The 16,620-nt window shown below is 41.4% G+C and overlaps 2 protein-coding genes across 3 annotated transcripts in view; one reads left to right on the top strand and one right to left on the bottom strand.

The window, feature by feature from the left end:
- The window catches only part of NHLRC2 (NHL repeat containing 2), a 59,889-nt gene extending 47,349 nt beyond the window's left edge, over nt 1-12,540 (bottom strand). Inside the window, exons 1-2 of the mRNA XM_088842344.1 lie at nt 12,116-12,540; nt 4,721-4,873 (exon numbers count right to left, since the gene is read on the bottom strand). Coding sequence (XP_088698470.1) covers nt 4,721-4,873; nt 12,116-12,293 — 331 coding nt within the window. The 5' untranslated portion in view covers nt 12,294-12,540. The remainder of the gene's footprint in view (nt 1-4,720; nt 4,874-12,115) is intronic.
- Nucleotides 12,541-12,754: 214 nt separating this feature from the next.
- Nucleotides 12,755-16,620, top strand: part of DCLRE1A (DNA cross-link repair 1A) — a 31,740-nt gene continuing 27,874 nt past the window's right edge. The window contains exons 1-2 of one of the 2 annotated variants that reach the window (XM_055424606.2): nt 12,755-12,796; nt 13,314-14,483. In XM_055424606.2, coding sequence (XP_055280581.2) covers nt 14,018-14,483 — 466 coding nt within the window. In that variant the 5' untranslated portion in view covers nt 12,755-12,796; nt 13,314-14,017. Of the gene's footprint in view, nt 12,797-12,879; nt 13,158-13,313; nt 14,484-16,620 lie in introns of those variants that run through there. The other variant, XM_055424608.2, reaches the window with a different exon arrangement.

Genomic DNA, 16,620 nt, shown 5'->3' with positions numbered 1-16,620 from the left:
TGATACAGCCACTATGGAGAACAGTATGGAGATTCCTTTAAATACTAGAAATAAAACTACCATATTTGACCCAGCAATCTCACTACTGGGTATATACCCTGAAAGAACTTAATTGAAAAAGACACATGTACCCCAATGTTCACTGCAACACTATTTACAACGCTAGGACATTGGAGAAGGAAATGGCAACCCACTCCAGTGTTCTTGCCTGGAGAATCCCGGGGACGGGGGAAGCCTGGTGGGCTTCCGTCTATGGGGTCGCAGAGAGTCGGACACGACTGAAGCGACTTAGCAGTAGCAGCAGGACATGAAAGCAACCTAGCTTGGCTGTGTTACATATACACAATGGAAAACTACTCAACTATAAAAAGGAATCCATTTGAGTCGGTTCTAATGAGGTGGATGAACCTAGAGCCTATTATACAAAATGAAGTTAGAAAGAAAAAAGCAAATATTGTATATTAACGCATATACATGGAATCTAGAATGATGGTACTGATGAACCTCTTTCCAGGCCAACAATGGAGATGCAGATATACAGAACAGACTTGTGGACACAGTCGGGGAAGGAGAGGGTGGAACGAATGCAGAGAGTAGCATAGAAATATATATATTCAGTTCAGTTCAGTCGCTCAGTCATGTCCGACTCTCCACGACCCCATGAATCACAGCACGCCAGGCCTCCCTGTCCATCACCAACTCCCGGAGTTCACTCAAACTCATGTTCACAGAGTCGGTGATGCCATCCAACCATCTCATTCTCTGTCGTCCCCTTCTCCCTTCGCCCCCAACCTTTCCCAGCATCAGAGTCTTTTCCAGTGAGTCAACTCGTCGCATGAAGTGGCCGAAGTATTGCAGTTTCAGCTTCAGCATCAGTCCTTCTAATAAACACCCAGGATTGATCTCCTTTAGAATGGACTGGTTGGATCTCCTTGCAGTCCAAGGGACTCTCAAGAGTCTTCTCCAACACCACAGTTTAAAAGCATCAATTCTTCGGCGATCAGCTTTCTTCACAGTCCAACTCTCACATCCATACATGACCACGGGAAAAACCATAGCCTTGCCTAGACGGACCTTTGTTGGCAAAGTAATGTCTCTGCTTTTTAATATACTATCTAGGTTGGTCATAACTATATATTACCATATGTAAAATAGGCAGTCATTCGGAATTCGTTCTATGACTCAGGGAGCTCAAACTGGTGCTCTGTGACAACCTAGAGGGGTGGGTGGGAGGTGGGAGGGAGGTTTAAGAGGGAGGGGACATATGTATAACGATGGCTGATTCATGCTGATGTATGGCAAAAAACAACACAATGTTGTAAAGTAATTATCCTTCAACTAAAAATAAATAAATTTTTAAACATTTACTTTCACTGTAAAATCAGAAATATATTCTTCTAATTTTTAACAAAGTATGAAACAGAAAAATAGCATATACTACATAATGAGAATACCAGTGGTTACTCAAAAGTATTATGGAATTTAGATTTCTGTAGTCTGATTTAATTATATATTAACATTCACCTAGTAAGCACATTTAAAAGTATGCCAAATTTTCCTACTAGATGTTTTCTTATAAAATCAGTGCTTTTCCTTAGATAGCCACTGTGCTAAATTTGCGTGTTATATAAAAATACACCATTAACATACCCGGTATAAAGAGGTTAAAAAAAAATTAGAAACCCTCAAGGAGAAAAGGGAAAAAAAAAACAGGTACCTGTCAATTTAATACAAATATATGCTAACTCATTATGAATTAATAACAAGCTTAGGGCCCAGCTACATTCTTAAAAACTGTTTGAACATGAGAACCATTCACTACTATTAAGTATCTTTTTACTTTTGCTTTAGATCTTTGACATTTATAATTTCTTATATGCTACTGTGAAAGTGATACTGGTCACGATTACAAACCTGATTCTAAAAGCTGTTTTAAAGAGGAAGGAGACTGAGTATTAAATTGGCCCTCTTTCAGAGTGTTTTTAAATTAAAATCCACTTACTCAGCTGAGCATTTCTGGCTTACTGATAAATGAACTGAAATTCCATGAAATAAGAACAGGCTGCTGAATGCCTCTTCAAGGACATAAATAACATGGCTGCAGATACATTCATAAATATATCAGATAGTACTGAGATAAGACACAGCAGCGTGATAAATTAGGAGACTAGAATTAACATATACACACTAATATATGTAAAATAAATAACAAGAACCTACTATAAAACACAGTAAATTCTACTCAATATTCTGTAATAACATAATCTATATGAGAAAAGAATCTGAAAAAGGACATATATATGTGTGTGTGTGTATACAGCTGATCCACTTTGCTGTACCTGAAACTAACACATATAAATCAACTATATTCCAATAAAAATTTTTTTAAAAAGACTCTTAGCAGCAAAAAGCAAATTAATTTAGTGCCAGCTTATTGAACTTTCATATGATAATTCTGATTATGCCTGCTTTTGTGAATATGAACTGAACTTATCTTCTAAGCAATATAAAAATCTTTTATTTCTAAGTTACCAGAATTTTAATACAGTAGCATATTGCTGAAGTATTGTTTCTTTGAAATTACAATGTTGAAACTACTAACAAAGTATTTTACTTTTCAGAAGTGTATTTATATGTAAAAATCGTTATTATTTTTTGTCACAAAGTAAAATCCTTATAATCTTAGTTTAGTTTTCAGTAAAACTAGTAAAGAGATTATAAGGATCCATTCTAAGAAGCCACTGAATTTGCTTCAGATAGAAGTTAACCAACTGAGTTAACCTAAGAGTTTATTAATAGTGATCTGAAGTAGAAATGGTTAACTTTGGGACTTTTAACCCAGTCTGTAAATGCCATCCTGAGACACAAATCATATTGTCATTCTCCTATTATGCAAATAAAAACAACCTGAAACGTCTCTGTATTTTCAATGGATGAAAAAGTCTATTAACTTAACTATTAAGAATGTTATACAAAGCTCTTCATAGTGAGTCTGAACCTAATCTACCTTTCTCTCCTTTCACTTTTCCGAGAAGCCCGTACAATCTTGCCACACTAAACTATTTTCCACTCCCAAATCTACTCATTCCATTTGGTATCTAAGAGAGATGAAAATGTTTGCAATTTCCTAGAAGGAGGATTGTAAGTAAAGCATTTCATGGACATTTCTAATCTTTGACTATATGAACAGAGTATCACTGTTTAATTGTTTTATTGTAAAACTTCCTAATTTGATTAAATGGATCAGGGGAATTAATTACCTCTTACATTAGCTATAAATCTAACTTAAATAATTTTTAAGATGCTTAATCTTTTTCTTTTAAAATTTTTATAAAAGCATTTTATATAAAGGTAATACATTCACGTGGCAAAAATTCAAACAGATATAAAATGTAAACCTAGTCTTCCTCCTTCAACTTTAGTCCCTCTTTGCTTCCCTGCTTGTTACCTGTCACTTCCTCAGCCAGGAGTGTCCCTCCTGCCCCATTTTCATTTTCAGCTATACTTCTGCTCATTTTTCAAGTTTCATTCTAATCGTCTCCTCTGAGAAACATCTTCCAAAGCTTTTAGGCAAAGTGAGTCACTCCTTTCCCCACTGCTTTAATTCAACTTTGTTATATATTTCCTTGGCAGTTAAGAGTATCCTGCACATAATACATACTCAATAAATGCATGTATTACATGGACTTGAACAAGATACACAAGCATCTCAAACCTAGGAGACAATGAAATATTCTTATTTCTTAAATATAGATGAATTTTTAAAAACATGATTTAATTACTGGGAATATTTGAGTTTTTGATAAATCTCATTAACAGGTAATTCCAATATAGTCCATTACGAATTAGAAGCATCAGAAGTTTCACTTGCACTGAAGATTTATTCAACATTTCTTTTTTTTTTATAACTAAGTTTCACGATACCCTTCATTTTTGTACATATATACTCTATTCTCATTTTTACTCTCACAAGATCAGTGACCACTTTTTAGTCACTGCAAAGAGGACAGCTCCAATTAATTTAAGCCTCATCAAATGGAGTCTTTATTTCATTACTCCACATGTTCTCTTTTTATTGAAAGAAGTAAACAAGAAACATATTCTGAAAAATGTCAAAGTTTTACAGAAAATACTAAGCATAATCTCTTGTTAAAATTTCAAAATTTGTAATACCATAAAAAAGGATTTCCTAGTGTGCTCTGGAAAGCCTTAACCTTTATAAATAAATAAAGCAGGGTCAAAGAAAAAGTATCTGTTATAATATTCTGCCTTCTAAAATAGTAGTAGTTTTAGGTCAGTTGAAATTAAAGGAAGCCTAGTTATATTTCCTAAAAAGAACTTTAAACCTTTTTATCAGAGTGAGAAGAGTATAAAATTAGTAATGAATTTTATTTTCTTTTTCAAGGAACAAATTTAGGTAAGTCTAGATGTACAAAATGACATTTTTATAATACTTGATCATGAAAAAAGTAAACTTATCCTTATTTTTAAAGAAAAATCATATACTAAATGCTGGTTCTTTAGGAAGGCAAACCATTATCACTAAGCTTAACTCTTCACAAAAAGGTACACCGAGTCCTTAATTCACAGATTAGAAATTACTTGCAGAATCACTGAAGTCTTGCCAAATGTTCATTCTCCTATGAGCAAAATGAGTCAGCCACTCTCCAGTGACTATGCCAGGGCAGTCTGTCAGAAACCAATTAAAAAGAGCAGATACCTTTATCAGAGTATGTGTGTTCTAATGCATGAAGATCAGGCAACAGGTGAATACAGTTTATGCAGCAGTAGGTGAAGAAATCAAGGACGACCACTTTTCCACACAGATCCTTATAGACAGAAATGGGTTCTTCCGTATTCAGCCATTCTAATCCTGAAATTTACACAAAATAAATAATGATTAAAGGAAACAATGAAGATAATTTACCTAAAATTTCCATTAAAATGTGAACCATTATCATTTCTAAGAAACGATGGGGGGACAGGTAGGGAGAGGGGGGTTAATACATAGAAAGCTACTATTATGAGGCAGTCTGCAAATACAGTAAGAAAAAGCTACTAAATTCTTCCAGAAACAGCATATTAGTCTGTGTGTGAAAGGAAGATCAACATATTTAGGTAAACTATAGGGAGGAAGAATCAATATTAAAAAGGACTTAAGTACCTGATTAGGTACAAATGAGCTATTTAAAATGAAAGTCAACCTTAATAATAGAAAAAATATCAAAAAGGAACAGTGTTAAACTTTAAAGATAAACATGCTGTTGTGCAGTCCCTCAGTCATGTCCAACTCAATGCGACCCCACAGACTGCAGTACATCAGGCTTCCCCGTCCTTCACCATCTCCCAGAGTTTGCTCAAATTCCTGTCTATTGAGTTGTTGATGCCATCCAAATATCTCGTCCTTTGTCATGCCCTTCTCCTCCTGCCTTCTATCCCTCCTAACATCACTGTCTTTTCCAATGAGTCGGCTCTTCGCATCAGGTAAGCAAAGTATTGGAGTTTCAGCTTCAGCATCAGCCCTTCCAATGAACACCCAGGATTGATCTCCTTTAGAATGGACTGGTTGGATTTACTTGCAGTCCAACGGACTCTCAAGAGTCTTCTCCAACACCACAGTTCAAAAGCATCAATCCTTCAGCACTCAGCCCTCTTTATGGTTCATCTATCATATCTGTACATGACTACTGGAAAAACCATAGCTTTGACTATATGGACCTTTGCCACCAAAGCATAGACATACAAAATACCTAAGCCAATTTCATAAGAGAAAGAGCTAAAATGCTCTGGATTTAAATGAGACCTTAAATACAAAATATTTTAAATGAAAAGTTAAGCAAAACACAGTTAAACATTTCATGAAAGCAATATTAATATTGAAGAGCATGTTCCCTTCTCTCCAAAGAAAAATAAAATCTCATTTATCTGTGCTTTCATAAGTCAGAATTTATAATTACTAGACCATAATTTACAACTTTAACTACACACTATGAAGAAAAATTTTGTCAAACAAAAGTAGATTAAAAGCGCAGCATCTCTGTTACCAATTTAAGAAACAAAGATAATGAGTTTGTTGCTTATAAGTAAATAAATGTACCTACTAAAACCAAAGTTGGGTGGAACAAGTGAATAATAACACTTAAAGGTTAGTCTTCATTCCAATCCCAAAGAAAGGCAATGCCAAAGAATGCTCAAACTACCGCACAATTGCACTCATCTCACACGCTAGTAAAGTCATGCTCAAAATTCTCCAAGCCAGGCTTCAGCAATATGTGAACCGTGAACTCCCAGATGTTCAAGCAGGTTTTAGAAAAGGCAGAGGCACCAGAGATCAAACTGCCAACATCCGCTGGATCATGGAGAAAGCAAGAGAGTTCCAGGAAAACATCTATTTCTGCTTCATTGACTATGCCAAAGCCTTTGACTGTGTGGATCACAATAAACCGGAAAATTCTGAAAGAGATGGGAATACCAGACCACCTGACCTGCCTCTTGAGAAACATGTATGCAGGTCAGGAAGCAACAGTCAGAACTGGACATGGAACAACAGACTGGTTCCAAATAGGACAAGGAGTACGTCAAGGCTGTATATTGTCACCTTGCTTATTTAACTTATATGCAGAGTACATCATGAGGAACGCTGGGCTGGAAGAAGCACAAGCTGGAATCAAGATTGCCGGGAGAAATATCAATAACCTCAGATATGCAGATGACACCACCCTTATGGCAGAAAGTGAAGAGGAACTCAAAAGCCTCTTGATGAAAGTGAAAGAGGAGAGTGAAAAGGCTGGCTTGAAGCTCAACATTCAGAAAACAAAGATCATGGCATCTGGTCCCATCACTTCATGGGAAATAGACGGGGAAACAGTGGAAACAGTGTCAGATTTTATTTTTGGGGGCTCCAAAATCACTGAGGATGCTGACTGCAGCCATGAAATTAAAAGACACTTACTCCTTGGAAGGAAAGTTATGACCAACCTAGATAGTATATTGAAGAGCAAAGACATTACTTTGCCAACTAAGGTCCATCTAGTCAAAGCTATGGTTTTTCCAGTGTTCATGTATGGCTGTGAGAGTTGGACTGTGAAGAAAGCTGATCGCTGAAGAATTGATGCTTTTGAACTGTGGTGCTGGAGAAGACTCTTGCGAGTCCCCTGGACTGCAAGGAGATCCAACCAGTCCATTCTAAGGGAGATCAATCCTGGGTATTCATTGGAAGGACTGATGCTAAAGCTGAAACTGCAATACTTTGGCCATCTCATGCAAAGAGTTGACTCATTAGAAAAGACTCTGATGCTGGGAAGGATTGGGGGCAGGAGGAGAAGGGGACGACAGAGAAAGAGATGGCTGGATGGCATCACCGATGCGATGGACATGAGTTTGAGTGAACTCCAGGAGTTGGTGATGGACAAGGAGGCCTGGCGTGCTGTGATTCATGGGGTCGCGGAGAGTCGTACACGACTGAGCAACTGAACTGAACTGAACAACTGATAACGGCAACTGGAGTTACTCAAAACAAAATCTAAAAAAAAAAAAAACCCTGCAAATCAAACTAGTATTTCTGTCAATTGTTCCAACCTAGTGAGGCTTCCCTGGTGGCTCAGACAGTAAATAATCTGCCTGCAATCTGGGAGACCTGGGTTTGATTCCTGGGTTGGAAGATCCCCTAGAGCAGAACATGGCACACTCCAATATTCTTGTCTGGAGAATCCCCATGGACAGAGGAGCCTGGTGGGCTACAGTCCACAGGGTCGCAAAGAGTCGAACACAACGAAAGACTAAGCACAACAGTGAGGTTTCAGAGTACAGTAAGGTCTTAATTATCAACTTTAATAGTGTTAATTATATACCTGATCAAATGACCATATAAAACTTCAAACTAATTAATGTGTATTTCATATTCCCTAATTTTAAAATATTTATGAGTCTCAAATATATTTTCTATAAATAATCCAGCGATTTAGATTAGGGAAGTAGGGAAAGTATTATTATATATGTCAGTTATTGTGCTAGGTGCTTACCAGACTTAAATAATAATAATGCATTTTATAATAAAAATAACAATGAATGTTAAAAGCTGCTAACATTTACTGAGCTCTTATATGAAGTAAGAACTTTAGATATATTACTTCCGTACTGCATAATAAACCTGAAAAGTAAATACTGGTTCCATTTTATAATAGAAAAGTAAGGCTTGGAGAAGTTAAATAACTTGCTCAAGATCATATAGCTAACAAATGGAATAACTGGGATTTAATTCCAGGTCTGTCTGAATCCTTTATACTATGCTGCTTCCCATAAAACAAGTTTCTTTTAAGAAATGAACAAAGTATTTTTGAGAGTTATGTTTATGACTTCATTACCATAATTGATAAACCAAGAAAAAACTCATATCCAGTAATCTGTCCTCAGTAATTATGTTAAAAACAAAGACTGAGTATTTTGTTATTATATTATGTATGAGTCATGGAGATCAAATCTCATGGTAATAAAATACACTCATTGTAAATACCAACAAGAAAATAAAAGCACTGGGCAAAATCCTAGCCGCTGGCATGCTGATTTATGACAGTGTACAATATATAGGTGATTTCGGTACTAACAACTTGATGATGTCTATGCATAGAGTCATCTCCTGTGTTGTTGGAAAAAGGTGTTGCTATGATTGCTGTGTTCTCTTGACAAAAGTCTGTTAGCCTTTGCCCCAATTCATTTTGTATTCCAAAGCCAAACTTATCTGTTACTCCAGGTATCTCTTGACTTCCTACTTTTGCATTCCAATCCCCTGCGATGAAAAAGACATCTTTTAAAAATTTTATTTCTAGGTCTTGTAAGTCTTCATAGAATTGGTCAACTTCATCTTCTTTGGCATAAGTGTTTGGGGCCTAGACTTGTATTACTGTGATGTTGAATAGTTTGCCTTAGAAACAAGCCAAGACCATTCTGTTGTTTTTGAGACTGCACTAAAGTCCTGCATTTCGGACACTTTTGTTGACTATGAGAGCTACCCCATTTCTTCTAAGGGATTTTTGCCCACAGTTGGCAGATACAATGGTCATCTGAATTAAATTCACCCATTCCAGTCCATTTTAGTTCACTGATTCCTAAAATGCTGATGCTCATTCACTCTTGCCATCTCCTGGAGTTTGACCACTTCCAATTTACCTTGATTGATGGGCCTAACATTCCAGGTTCCTGTGCAATATTGTTCTTTACAGCATCAGACTTTACTTCCACCACCAGACAGGTCCACAACTGAGTGCTGTTTTCACTTTGGCTCAGCTTCTTTATTCTTTCTGGAACTATGAGTATTTGCCCTCTGCTATTTCCGAGTAGCACAGTGGACACCTTCTGAGGGGGTGGTGGTGGTGTCATCTTCCAGTGTCAAATATTTTTGTTTTTTCACACTGTTCATGTTCATTGGGAAAACCATGATGATGTGGTCACTCACCTAGAGCCAGATATCTTGGAGTGTGAAGTCAAGTGGGCCTCAGGAAGCATTATTACAGATAAAGCTAGTGGAGGTGATAGAATTCCAGCTGAGCCACTTAAAATTCTAAAAGATGATGCTGTTAAAGTGCTGCACTCAATACATCAGCAAATTTGGAAACTCAGTAGTGGCCACAGGACTGGAAGAGAACAGTTTTCATTCCAACTCCAAAGAAGAGCAGTGCTAAAGAATGTTCAAACTACCATACAATCATACATGAACCAAGAACTTCTACATGTACAAACACGGTTTAGAAAAGGCAGAGGAACCAGAGATCAAATTGCCAACATTTGTTGGATTGTAGAGAAAGCAAGAAAATTCTAGAAAAACATGTACTTCTCCTTTGGTGACTATGTGAAAGTCTTTGACTATGTGGATCAAAACAAACTGTGAAAAATTCTTAAAGAGACCGCCTTACCTGTCTCCTGAGAAACTCGTGTGCAGGTCAAGAACCAACAGTTAGAACCTCATATGGAACAACTGATGGGTTCAAAATTTGGAAAAGAGTATGACAAGACTGTATACTTTCATCCTGTTTACGTATCTTGTATGCAGAGTACATCTTTTCAAATGCTGGGCTGGATGAAGCACACGCTGGAATCAAGACTGCTCGGAGAAGTACCAACAACCTTAGATACGCAGATGATACCACTTTAAAGGTAGAAAATGAAGAGGAACTAAAGAGTCTCTTGATGAGGGTGAAAGAGGAGTGAAAAAGTTGGCCTAACATCATGGCATCCAGGCCCATCACTTCATGGCAAATAGAAGAGGGGAAAGTGGAAGTAGTGACAGATTTTCTTTTCTTGGGCTCCAAAATCACCGTGGAGAGTGACTGAAACCATGAAATTAAAAGACGCAGGCTCCTTGGAAGGAATGCTATGACAAACCTAGACAGTGTATTAAAAGCAAAGATACCACTTTGCCAGCAAAGGTCTGTACAGTCAAAGCTATGGTTTTTCCAGTACTCAAGTATGGATGTGAGAGTTGAACCATAAAGAAAGCTGAGAGAATTGATGCTTCAGAACTGTGGTGCTGTAGAAGATTCTTGAGAGCCCCTTGGACTGCAAAGAGATCAAACCAGTCAGTCCTAAAGGAAATCAACCCTGAATATTCATTGGAAGGACTGATACTGAAGCTGAAGCTCCAATACTTTGGCCATCTGATGCGAAAAGCCGACTCGTTAGAAAAGACCCTGATCCTGGGAAAGACTGAAGGCAAAAGGAGAAGCAGGTGGCAGAGGATGAGATGGTTAGATAGCATCACCAACTCAACAGATATGAGTCTGGGCAAACTCCAGGAGATAGTGAAGGACAGGGAAGCCTGGCACGCTGCAGTTCATAGGGTCCCAAAGAGTTCAACAAGAGTTAGCAACCGAACAACAACAACATGTATATAAACTTTTAAAGTTTCTTGAATAGAATAAGCACTAATGCACCCAATTCCTTGGACAGAACTCTACAATAATTCAAGTCCAGTATAGGATTAATAACAGAAAAAAACAAGCACTTCTGCAGGCCAGAGCAAAAGGCTTGGAAAGACACGAGGCTGTCATCAGAGGCAGGGTTCCAACAGACCTCCCATGAGACACTGAACCCTGCCACAGCCAACCAATTAACTATACATGTGGTTTCAGTGTCATGCCAGGAGACATGCCAACACCATCAGGCAAAACAATGCCAGTCCCAACCAAAGAAGGTAAAGTTCAGTTTCGTTTATCATAGCAAGACGAGCTTCACAAACAGCACTGCTGGGAATATCAGTTCTCTCATGCTCCAAACATTGACAGCAACAGGATTCAAACCTGGAGATGGGCCGTAGTTGATTTAGGTTTTTAAAATGACAAGTTTTACAACTTTGAAAGGAGTGTGGCCCAGTTAAGAAACCGGCCGACATGGGAGGCAGCGCCTATATAATCCAACTTCGGCGAGGCCCTAGGCAAACGACTCTGTTCCCGGGCCTCAGTTTCCCAACTGTAAAACAGAGCTGACAAGACCACCTCGGGATTGTCTGGTGGCTCAGAATCCACCTGCAACGCAGGACACCTGTGTTCAATCCCTGTGTTGGGACGACACCCTGGAGGAGGGCATGACAGCCCACTCCGGTATTCTTGCCTGGAGAATCCTCAAGGACAGAGGAGCCTGGCAGGCTGCAGTCCATGAGGCTGCAAAGAGTTGGACACGGCAGAGTGACTAAGCACCCACGCAATAAGTCCACCTCGGTGGTTCGCAAAGATTAAATAACAAATACTTTGTGTTTAGGACTCTGTGTGGCCCACAAGTGATCCGTAGCCTGGATGATACACAAATATGATGATGATGATGGGCAACCAGACTGAAAGGACAGGATGGCGTGGGCCCTGGAATCACTGCCAACGGGGGCCACAAAACCTTAACTCGCTGTACTGAGTTAACCCAAGGCCCGGGCAGAGACGGAGGATAGAGAAGATGCAGGTTCCCGCCCTCCACAAACCCTCGTTCGCTGCCGCCTGGGGACAGAGTCTCCGCCCGGCGAGGCGTCTCTCCGCGGCTCGGCTGCACAGCCGCCTGGCCCACCGCTTCAGGGGAGGGCGCGGTCGGCGAGAAAGGGGAGGTTCCGGAGGGTCCCACCCCGAAGCCAGCCCCTCACCTTCCGGAAACTCGGGCACCGACAAGTCCTGCTCCCAGCCGTCCACCTTCTGCAGATACTGGTAGACCAGGCCGTCCTTCTCCTCCTGGGTCACGGCGTCGAGCAGGGCGTACTCCAGCGAGGTCTGAGCCGGGAGCAGGCCCGCGAGGCTGCGGCTCCGGGCTCCGGGCGCCGCCATGTTCTCTCCGGACGGCCCAGGGGCGGCCGCGCAGCCCGCGCAACTGGCTCGTGTGGAGAGAGAGAGAGGGAACGCTTATTGTTCTTTGGTTTCCAAACCGCACATTCGCCTCCCCTTCCACCAGCCCCACTCCACGCTAACGGCACTTTGTTCAAAGCCTGAGGTGTAAATCGGCGCAACTCCCGGGCCCGTAATTAAACTGCCTTCCCGAGCTACCCCGCCCCGCTGAGCCTCCTCGCCCCAGGGGAGCCTGGACGTTCAGGACGCCGGATTCGACACGGAGAAGGCTCCCGGGCCGGCGTTCTAGGAGCCCCCAGAGAACAAGTCCCCTCCTTCCGTTTGGAAATTAGCAGGTTTTAGAACTAAAATAAAACAAAATACATCTGTAGGCCTTAAAGGGCCCCAATTTTTTTTTTCCTTTTCAAAGTTCCCCTTTTAGAGCGGGAACAGCAGATTCGACACAGCGTTGGTCACGGGACGCTGTTCCCGCCACGACGTGAAAGGTAAAGAACAGGCTTTTTTAAGTTGGGAGGGACTAGCCAGTGGCTTGGCTTATACACCAACGCTGCGTTTTATTAGCAGGCAGTGCCGTGACAGTGCAGGAGCGAACGCGGGCACCCGGCGGGCGAGGCGCGCCGGGAGGAGCGGCCGCGGCCGCAGCTCCTCGCGGGGCGGCAGGCGGGCGCCTGCGCGGGTCCCTGAGGGCCCGGCGTCCGCCCTCAGAAGAGGGCCGGGGCACCGACGGCTTTTGCGGGGCGGGCTGTGTCGGCAGCTCCCTCACTCCCAGCCCTGCGGGTGGGGAGGGGAACGAGGGCCCCTCCGCTGGCCTTGCCGCCTCTAATGCCCAAACAGGAGGTCGAGCCGGTGGGTGTCATCGGCAGGTGAACCTTGGTTTTTGAGGCTGGGTGGGAAAGAAAGCTGATCACTTGCAGGCAGATCACCTCTGCGATCTTAGGCGTGTGGGTGGCCTCGGTGCAGGTACAACTTCACGTACTTGAATTTTGTTTGTTCACTGTGCAGCCTTTGTTCATTGCCGCTGGAGGAAGATACTGGACTGACCCAGGAAACCGAAGTTGTTGAATGTCCTGGAGTCACGGATAAGGGCGATTACTTTTCTTTTGCCAATCACACACATTTGATTATGGTGTGACTATCTATGGGGTCACACAGAGTCGGACACGACGGAAGTGACTTAGCAGCAGCAGCAGCAGAGTTACTAGCAAGCTGAAGTAGTCATTAAGTATTTGGAACACCTGCTGAGTCAGTTGCCTAGGGACTGTGCTTGGATAGGTGATTTGGACAGCTGTCCAGCTGAAAAAGAATTGACAGGAGCTTTATAAGGATTTTACAAAGCTCCCTCTAAAATTAGCCTGTTAAACCTATGATTTCCATTAGGGCTTGGTATTCAAAGTATTACTGATTCTTATTTTTATGAATCAAGTCCTGGAAAAAGCCAAGAGACCTGAATGAAGTATACACAATGGAAAACTCAGATGCTATCCCTGTTAATTTTACTGTGCTATAAATGGATCACCACAGTGTTCTTAGGTATAAGGTTTGAAGTTTGCCAATATATTCATTACCAGAGCTTTAGAGTCCCATCAAGTTAGTTTTTTGTTACTTTTTTTTCCTCAGCAAAATTCCCTTTAATAATTTTGTAACAAGAAACAGACTGTCAATTTGCTTAAGATTAGTGCTTTTTTAATGATCAGAATCATTTTGCCATGTTAGAAGATGGTTTTTTGGAAGAAGACATCTGGGAATACAAATCCAAAAGAAAACCAAAACGAGTACATCCAAATAATTGCTCTGAGAATATTCCAGAATCTGTTGAAAAAGCAACAGATGGACAACACCAGTCAAAACGAAATAGAAATAAAAAAAGGACTGTACAAACTAAAAAGAAGGTCAAGACCCCGGAAACGTGCCTTAGAGAAACAGACAGTCAGACTTCTGTAGCTTCCAGTCAGAACTCCATTTGTGGAGATGGTATTCAACAGTGCCAAGACACGGAGGCCACTCCAGAAAAGCGCTGTAAGACTCACAAAAACAAACACGTGTCTCCAAAGACACGGCCGGTTTATGATGGGTACTGTCCCAACTGCCAGATGCCTTTTTCCTCCTTGCTAGGTCAAACACCTCGATGGCATGTTTTTGAGTGTTTGGATTCCACACCAGTCTCCGGAACAGGTAAGATTCCAAAAAAGACAGTGGACTCGAAATAGTCAACAAGACCTGCATGAGGCCAGACTTATCAATCTGGAAGGAAGGAAGGAAACCAGATAAGTAGTAAACTGGAAGTGAGATGAGATACTCTAAGAATGACTTGTAACCCATTCTTACAGACTCACCTTTGAAGGAAAGGAGATAATGCATTGTTCCTTCCTGTGAGGGCAAAAAGATACTAGTCATTGGTATAACTGTAGAGACTGTTGCAAACCTGAAAACAGTTTGAATGGGGAATTCCCTGGTGGTGAGTGGATTGGGCTCCTTTCTTCCACTGCATGTGGAACAGGTTCAATTCCTGGTTCAAGAACTAAGATCCTATAACCCGTGGTCAAAAAAGAAAGTTTTAATGCATTTTATTATTTCATAAGAGTTCCAAAACACCTGTGATTTTTCATAAATGCTAATTGAGCACATATTAGGCTACTTTCACCTGCATAAGGTAGGTGGTGTTGACCTCTAATGGGCTTCCCAGGTAGCACAGTGGTAAAAGAATCCACCTGCCTATGCAGAAGACATGGGTTCAATCCCTGGGTTGGCAAGATCTGGAGAAGGAAATGGCAATCCACTCTGGTATTCTTGCCTGGGAAATCCCATGGACAGAGGAGCCTGGGGGGCTACAGTCCCTGGGGTCGCAGAGTCAGACATGACTTAGTGACTGTGCTGTGCTTAGTCACTCAGTCCTGTCCAAACCTTTCCAATCCCAGACTCTGCAGCCCTCCAGGCTCCTCTGTCCATAGGGATTCTCCAGGCAAAAATACTGGAGTGGGTTGCCATGCTCTTCTCAACTTAGTGACTAAAGAACAGCAATTGATATCCAGTTGGGAAGATCCCCTGGAGAAGGAAATGGTAACCCACTCCAGTATTCTTGCCTGGAGAATCCCATGGATGGAGAGGCCTGGTAGGCTACAGTCCACGGGGTCGCAAAGAGTCGGGCATGACTGAGCGACTGAACAGAACAGAGGTAAAGTGAAGTTGCTTAGTCGTTTACAACTCTTCAATCCCATGGATGTAGCCTGCCAGGCTCCTCTGTCCATGGGATTTCCCAGGCAAGAATAATGGAGTGGGTTGCCATTTCCTTGGCCAGGAGATCTTCCTGACCCAGGGATAGAACCCGGGTCTTCCTCACTGCAGGCAGACTCTTTACCATCTGAGCACTTGAGTCAGTCAGTCAGTTCAGTCGTTCAGTCATGTCCAGCTCTTTGCGACCCCATGAATCACAGCACACTAGGCCTCCCTGTCCATCACCAGCTCCCGGAGTTCACTCAAATGCATGTCCATCGAGTTGGTGATGCCAACCAGCCATCTCATTCTCTGTCGTCCCTGTCTCCTCCCGCCCCCAATCCCTCCCAGCATCAGAGTCTTTTCCAGTGAGTCAACTTGTCGCATGAGGTAGCCAAAGTATTGGAGTTTCAGCTTTAGCATCAGTCCTTCCAATGAACGCCAGGATTGATCTCCTTTAGAATGGACTGGTTGGATCTCCTTGCAGTCTTCCCCAGCACCACAGTTCAAAAGCATCAATTCTTCGGCGATCAGCTTTCTTCACAGTCCAACTCTCACATCCATACATGACTACGGGAAAAACCATAACTTTGACTAGATGGACCTTGGTTGGCAAAGTAATGTCTCTGCTTTTTAGTATGCTATCTAGGTTCGACATAACTTTCCTTCCAAGGAGTAAGCGTCTTTTAATTTCATGGCTGCAGTCAGCATCTGCAGTGATTTTGGAGCCCCCCAAAATAAAGTCTGACACTGTTTCGCCATCTATTTCCCATGAAGTGATGGGATCTTTGTTTTCTGAATGTTGAGCTTCAAGCCACCCTTTTCACTCTCCTCTTTCACTTTGAGGCTTTTGAGTTCCTCTTCACTTTCTGCCATAAGGGTGGTGTCATCTGCATATCTGAGGTTATTGATATTTCTCCCGGCAGTCTGCACTTAGTGTTCTTAAAAGCTGAACAATTTGCCCATTTTATCTTTTATGAAACAGACTTTTAGAGAATCATGAATGTAGTCCACAGGATTCTTGAAGTCAAGAATGCTGTACATTCTTCTTAATGTACAGAAAGAAGAACTAGGAAGAGTGTTAGTTTATTAAGATTCT

The sequence above is a fragment of the Moschus berezovskii genome, chromosome 12, assembly GCF_049115385.1.
Source record: "Moschus berezovskii isolate FMDL1 chromosome 12, NW_MosBer_1.0, whole genome shotgun sequence".
Classification (NCBI taxonomy): Eukaryota; Metazoa; Chordata; class Mammalia; order Artiodactyla; family Moschidae; genus Moschus; species Moschus berezovskii.
Note: the sequence above shows the minus strand (reverse complement) of the source record. Positions and strands in the feature narration are given on the sequence as shown.